The 7289-nt window shown below is 36.6% G+C and overlaps 1 protein-coding gene across 1 annotated transcript; it reads left to right on the top strand.

Annotated features, from left to right (window-relative positions):
• The first annotated feature begins 2209 nt into the window (after positions 1-2209).
• On the top strand, positions 2210-6264 carry pxmp4 (peroxisomal membrane protein 4). The gene is made up of 4 exons (XM_034683557.1): positions 2210-2404; positions 2652-2714; positions 5217-5415; positions 5514-6264. Exons 1-4 carry the CDS (start codon positions 2292-2294, stop codon positions 5781-5783), a joined length of 645 nt encoding a protein of 214 aa, XP_034539448.1. The 5' UTR covers positions 2210-2291; the 3' UTR covers positions 5784-6264.
• The last annotated feature ends 1025 nt before the right edge of the window (positions 6265-7289 follow it).

The following is a 7289-nucleotide window of genomic DNA, read 5'->3' as shown; positions in this document are numbered from 1 at the left end:
ACTTTAATCTCAGAATTCTGACTTTTTTTCTCATAATAAAAATAAAAAAAGAAATTGGACTTTAATTTAATTTTTTTCAGTGGACCTAATCCTCTTCCATACTTTGGTTTGTATGTTTATCATTAAAATTTGTGGCTAAGATACTGTAGTTCTCAATGGTGTCAATTCATCAATTTTTATTTAAATAGCACAAGTTATAATCAAAGTTATCTCAAGACACCTCACAAAATGTGCAGGTGTATACTGTACTCTTATATTATCGGTACAGAACCAACATGAACAGGCAGAGATCTCAGGCAGAACCAGACTTGTGCTGAACAGCTGTCTGGAGATGGATGGAGACAAACAAGTAGATAAAAAACACCAGATAAACAGACTTACAGCTACATTGTAAATTATGATAGTACAAATAAATGTAACGTTATTAAGAACAGGAAAGTAATTATTAGAGAGTCATTATGACAATTGTGACAGTTTGAGTCAACAGGAACTTGAATATCATTGACAATCATAGTAAAAATGTAATGAGGAAGGCTTATAATATTTATAACAGTTAGAAATGATTAAAATATGATATATTTTTGGTGAGGTTTGTGGTGTCCTCACTCATATTGCTGAGTCAACTCTTGAGCATGTGCATTCCATTATTCATTCATAACCATCCCATACTAATCAGGAATTTTAAGCAGATAATTGTTTAATTTGAACACTAATGGAACATTTACCACTGATTTGGTCTCTATATTATTAAACTTGTTGGAATTTTAACAGTATTGTGCATAACAGTGTATGCATCTCCATGGAAGTCCTAAAAGGACATTATGAATACATTTTATTTTCTCTGTTTTCTTGAGATAACAAGTTACTTTCACTTGTTTTCTCAAGATAATGAGAAAATTAAGTCAAGATCTTGAGAGAACTGAGAAAATGAAATGTATTCAATCATGTTCTTTTGGGCTTTCCTACTAAACATAATAGGAGCACGTTTATGCATATGGTAACCAAGTAACTTCAGGTAACAGCAAAGGCCTGAGTTTCTTTAATTGTTTTTTTTTTTTTTACATTGTTTAGAAATATTGCCTCATTAAAGAATAAAAAGACAGTTTGTTACGAGACATTTATCATAAAGGTTGAAGTTCAAAAACCTGGAAAAGGAGCTTCTTTCTCTGAACAAAACAAGATCAATGACCCTGTTATCATGAGAAAAATAAGACAAGGTCTTGAGGTAACAAGATTTGTTTTCTAGAGATAACGACAAAATTAACTCGTTATCTCTGGAAAACGGAGAAAATGAAATGTATTTAATCATGTCCTTTTACATGGAAGCTCTAAAAGGACATGATTAAATCCATTGTATATCATTATCTATAGCAAACAAAGCTTGCTATCTTGAGATAACGAGAAAAATAAGTTGCGATCTTGAGAAAACAAGCAAAAGTAACTTATTATCTAGAGAAAGCAGAGAAAATAAAAATGTATTTAATCATGTCCTATTAGGACTTCCGTACATTTCATCACAGTGAAAAATTCAAACATTTGTGCCAGCTGTCAATTTATCTCCCCAGTTTTAACCAGACATATTTTAAATCTATGAATTTCTTTGTATCTCTTATGACAGATAGTAATGTAACCTGTTTTCACCTTTATACAGTCTATGGTTTTCACTCTTTTATGAGAGATGCTCTCACACACTCCATTGTAATTACGTAATAACGTAACAGCTGCGGAAAATGATTCATGAAATATGTACAATGTTATCAAAGCCTGGTATGTAGTCTAACCGCACAGCATATGATACATCGGTAACAAATAAGTGGCTGACTCTTGTATCATGTACACTTTAATTATATACAAGTACAAGTTAGGATAAAAGTTTAATACTGAAGAGTTAATTTGCAAAAGCAGAAAACTCTGTTCTTAAAATTGAAAAAAAAAACATGTTATTTTTAATAAAGTTACATTTTCAGAATACCTCTAATTAGTAATGTAATTTTTACTTAGTTAAAGCCACCCAACTTCAGTTGACTGAAAATACGTAAAGAAAAAATATGTTTTTGAAACATTTTCAAAAGTTTAAAAAACTGTGCTATCTACTTTTTCAAATGAACTACTCATTCAAGGCACATTTTGTATTTTTCTCGACTTCAAGAAACAGGAAAATAGTACTCTGCACTTCATTTACATGGAAACCTGAGTTCCAGTGTTTCGTTCCGGCGACATTTCACTGTGACACACGCACCAGCAATTCGTGTGTAACACGATTTTATGTCCGTTCGGCTCTATTGAAAGTCATGGCAAGTCCCGATCTAATAAAAACTCTTCTCTATACTGTAAATAATCTACTACAGCAGGAGAAATATAAAGCTGCGTTGGCAGTGTTGAAGGGATTCAGAAATGGCGCCGTGTAAGTAAAAAAAAACATCCTGTAAACTAAGTATGTTAGGACATATGCTACAATATGAGCTAATGAGACTTCTACTTATCATCAGCTGTTGGTTTTACTGTGATGGTCAGACTAAGCTGCATGCAGTCACTGTGGTAACTTTTGTGGTTTTAACATTTGTTTACCTGCTGAAGGTGTGTAGTAGTTTATACCTGTGGACACCTGTGTTTTCGTGCAACATTAACGTTCCTGTGTGTTTATTTCTCAGATATGGAGTCAAAATTAGAGCACCACATGCCCTGGTGATGACATTTCTGTTCAGAAGTGGAAGGTAAGTACCAGAGCTGCAATCAAGTTTTAGGAAACCCAAAGCAAACAAGCATCTGTATCTGCCCCCTCCTCTCTCTCTTTCTCATATATGTATATGAACTACTCACTAAAAGTTAGGGATATTCGACTTTCTCGTGAAAATTATGTAAAATGTAAAATGTTCCTGCTTCAGTTGTATTATATCATGAAAGTAGGGCATTTAAGTAGAAGAATGTAATGGTATTTTTTAAATCTCCAACAATTTATTTGAAAAAAAAGTTGTGCTAACAACAGTGGTAGGAATAAAACAACAAAAATATTCTCAATAACTTGTCATGTGTCCTTGAGCATTTAAGAAGAACAGACTTGGTAGAAATGGAATTAAATATTCAGAAGTATGTCTTAATCAGTGCAAAATCGCCCGAATAGATACAATATTTGGTTTTTGTTAACTCATTATGGGCCTTTTATATTTTAAAAAAGAGGCTGCCATCTTGCAGCTGCATGTAGCACAGGACAGACAAACCATTGAAGGCCATACAAGTTTTTATATTTAGTGAGTGGAAGTTTAAAATGCACCAGTTGGACGACAAAGAAGAATAAAATGGTTGTTTTGTGCACAAAACAATTAGAACCGATGGACGGTTTGGATGGAAAAAACGTGACAAATAGAGGATCGTACTTTTGCATCACAGCAGGCTCTTGTCCTCATAGGCCACCGTAGCTTCACCAACAGGAAGGTTAGGCAAGGGAGTGTTTCAATACAGAATCTGACATTGTTCTACACACTGTACCTTTAACTTATTTTACACTGGTTTTCCTGCGTTAATGAGTTAATTTCAGTTTTTTTATCCTCAGATCTCAACTCATTTTGTAGTTATCTTGGAAGAACACAACTTGTTACCCCCAAGCGGTGGTATCTGGTCTTAAGAAATAAAGCCAATGCATAAATGCAAAAAACTGCAGTTCCTTGATTGTCTTCTTGAGGCCAGTTCCAAAAGCGGGGAGACCCCATTAACTACAATGTTAAAACACCCATTTAGCATTTGTACACCAACATTAGGGCGACAAGTTTTGCATGACTAGACATGATGAGGGGTGTGGTTGGCTGTTGAGACTGACAGGTTGGGTACACTGTAGCAACTAAAGGCCTGAACAAAAGTAAGGTTGAGTCAGCATTAACAACAAGGTGACTGTCAATGTTTGGCTTAATAAGGTCTCTTCAGAAACTAATGGGTGAAATAATTGAGACCACGTCCATGTTTTAAGATGTTTTAAAGGTGACATATCACGCTTTTTTCATCAATATATATTGGTCTAAGAGGTCCCAAAACGTGTCTTTAAAGTTTATGCTCAAAAAAACACTTTGAAATCAGATTTTGGCATGCCTGAAAAACCCTCTTCTTCAGCCCTCCTCAGAACACTCTGTTTTCTCTCTGACAACGCCCCCTCAGAAAGTGGATGTACCCTCGGCTCTCCGGCACGTTGATCTAATGTTTACATGTTGGCTGAATATACACGGCTGCTCACGGATCGCGTTATTTCAATCCTCTGAATCTGATCCTGACGGAGAGGCGCCTGCAGCAGGACCTTTCTGCACGATTGGTCACAGATTTAGTGTTTCTTGTTGTTTTATTTATCAGTATGTAGACGTGTGTCTTGGTACACAGCTACGAACATGTAGCTATGTGGCTATGCTAACTAGCGCTAGCACTTATCCATGATAAATAAAAATCATCCACTAGATCTTCAAATCTGCAGACGTGGGGAGTAAAACCGACCTCTGCCAGAAAGGCAGCAGGACCTTTCTGAACGATTGGTCACAGATTTAGTGTTTCTTGTTGTTTTATTTGTCAGTATGTCGACGTGTGTCTTGGTACACAGCTACAGCTACGACATGTAGCTATGTGGCTATGCTAACTAGCGCTAGCACTTTTCCATGACAAATAAAAATCCTCCACTAGATCTTCAAATCTGCAGACGTGTGGAGTAAAACCGACCTTTGTGTTTATTAAGACAGCCTTCAACTAGAATGCCTCCCTCCTAAGCTCCTTGTTACCACACATGTGTACAGGGAATAAAAAACAGAGGAGAAGTTGAGTTGTATTTTATACAGTCTATGGGCTGAACGAGATCCGAGCTCTGACTCCGTTACAGAGCGGATATTGTTGTGACGTAACAAAAACACAGAAGTCTGAAACGGCTCGTTTCAGCACACATTTACAGAAAGGTGTAGAAATCAGAACAGGGGCAGAATGGATTTTTTTCATTCTTGGGGGGTTTGTAGACATGCCAGGGACACATATTTCAGGTAGAGAACCATTAAAAAGTCGATTTTGCACGATATGTCACCTTTAACAAGATGTATAAAATAAGATCTGGAGAAGACGACATTTAGTTAAATGTTGTCACGGTAAAATTGAGTAAATATAATGTACAGATGCAAGTCTGCTTAGGGCCTCCATACTGTTACACTATTCCCCATGCCTCTGTTGTCTAAACATGATTTTATTTTATTTTTTAGTTTGAAGGATAAGCTCAGAGCCATCTTGAAGGCCACATACACCCACTCTCGCAACCTGGCATACTTTGTGTTCACGTACAAAGGACTGCAAGCTCTGCAGGAGAAGCTGCAGGGGAAGACTCTGCAGTCTCACTCCTTCCTGGCTGCCTGTGTCGGAGGATGGTTGGTGTTCGGAGACAATAACAACATCAACAGTCAGGTATGATGACCCTGTGCTCAGCCTTATGAAATATTTTAAATCCTAACCTGCATTTGCTCGAAGAAATGTGTTCACTGAATTTATTTTCTTTCCTCTAGATCAACATGTACCTGCTGTCCAGGATCCTGTTCGCTCTGTCCCGCCTGGCCGTAGAGAAAGGATTCATCCCTCAGCCTAAACACGACCCTTTCCCACTCTTTGCCACTCTGGTGTGGGGTATTGTGTTGTGGCTGTTTGAATATTACCCACACACCCTCCAGCCGTCTCTGCAGTCCTCAATGAACTACCTCTACCACGACAGCAATGTGTGGCACGACATCACAGACTTCCTTATTTATAACAAGCCAAGGACTATTGCTCCCAATTAAAGCTGTGCCTCTTTTCAGCACGGACCAGCTCTCTGCAACACAATGATGCATTATTATTATAATTCTATAAATAATTATTCCAATATTAAATATTGCCTTATTGCTAGAATTCAGTTTTAAGTGAAATGTTTTGATTATTTGTGTTCAGGATCACTTTATGTAGCTGTGAAAGCGTACAGCTTTAAGTAGCAGTATCTATTGAGTATGATTTTGTGCCACTAATCTTTGAGCAAGTGTAAATTTGTCTGACTTTGATTTCCAGGAGTAAGTTACCAAATGCAACTGTGACAAGAACAATTAAATCAAAAACGGGCTGAAAAGCTGTTGCCACTTTTGAACCTGCTGTTACACAGAGACAGCGATGTCCATATCAGCAACATCATCGTCCACTTGTTCGATGTGTAGCATTTGCACCTCTTGAAGCTCCTTGTATGTCATTCTAAATGAATAAAAAAGTGAAATCATGACTACTTTAAGTAAATACAGCTGTTTTATTATTTATTTTTTCAGCAGATGTTTAAGTGCTGCACCACTGAGTGTCTTACTCTAAAACAAGCATGCTGTACGACACCCTGAATGAATCATGGGGCTGTTCTGTTCATGTCCAGTTTCCCTCTTGTGTGTCATTACTGATAATAAAAGGAATCCTGGTACATCATCTGGAATCCTGCGCCTGCACAAGAAATACCAGATGTGCATGTTGACGTCCTTTTGAAATAAGTTATGTTTTGTTTGTCAACATGCCAAAGGTGTGCCTTTACTGATTAATAATTTATGATGTCCCTTTTCAATCAATGCGTTGCGTTACTCATCAACTTTTCAATGCATGCCTATCCAAACTGAATGAGGTTGCAAAATTACTTACACAGTTATTATGTCATCTTATTTTTTAAGGTTTGTACTCGTCACCTTAATGGGGTTTGGATTTTGGATCCAGTGATCCGGAGAGAACGATAACTCACTTCTCTTACTCATACTGTACTTTTAAGGACAGTTTTAAACCTTTGTATTTTACTTGAGTTTTTTTCATTCTGAGCTGCTCTGCTTCTATTCGGCTACATTTAAGAAGGCAGTATTGTTTTCCTTTTTTTTCTAGTTAATCAACCTCATATGAGAAAAGTGGTGTAGAGAATAACATATGAATTGATAGATGGATGAATCAACTCAACTTATTTTTTTCAAAAGCAGTAGTTTGTATTGCAAGACTATTTAACGTTCTATATGAAATCATGTCAAGCCCACAACTGCAGGGATACCACTTCATTGTCCAGTCTGTTATCATTAATGTGATAAGATGCAAAACATTCTGTTGCACATTATGCAACAGATCAAAACACATTAATAATTCCTCATGTATGGAGCAAAGGCCACTCTATATGGCAAGGAAAGAAGTGATTTGAGAGTTCTCCTTATTTCATCTCTGTGGCTTTTTCAATGGGAATGTGGATTTTATACCACAGATGTTTGTTTTGTTTTTGTTTATTGTTCATTTTATTCCTTCTTCTC

The sequence above is a fragment of the Notolabrus celidotus genome, chromosome 1 (genome assembly GCF_009762535.1).
Source record: "Notolabrus celidotus isolate fNotCel1 chromosome 1, fNotCel1.pri, whole genome shotgun sequence".
NCBI lineage: Eukaryota > Metazoa > Chordata > Actinopteri > Labriformes > Labridae > Notolabrus > Notolabrus celidotus.
Note: the sequence above shows the minus strand (reverse complement) of the source record. Positions and strands in the feature narration are given on the sequence as shown.

Excerpts from the sequence above, each read along its gene's own strand:
- pxmp4 (XM_034683557.1), top strand. The coding sequence starts at position 2,292 with ATGGCAAGTCCCGATCTAATAAAAACTCTTCTCTATACTGTAAATAAT. Across the intron at positions 2,405-2,651 it reads GGATTCAGAAATGGCGCCGT|ATATGGAGTCAAAATTAGAG; the intron begins GTAAGTAAAAAA and ends TTTATTTCTCAG. Across the intron at positions 5,416-5,513 it reads ATAACAACATCAACAGTCAG|ATCAACATGTACCTGCTGTC; the intron begins GTATGATGACCC and ends TCTTTCCTCTAG.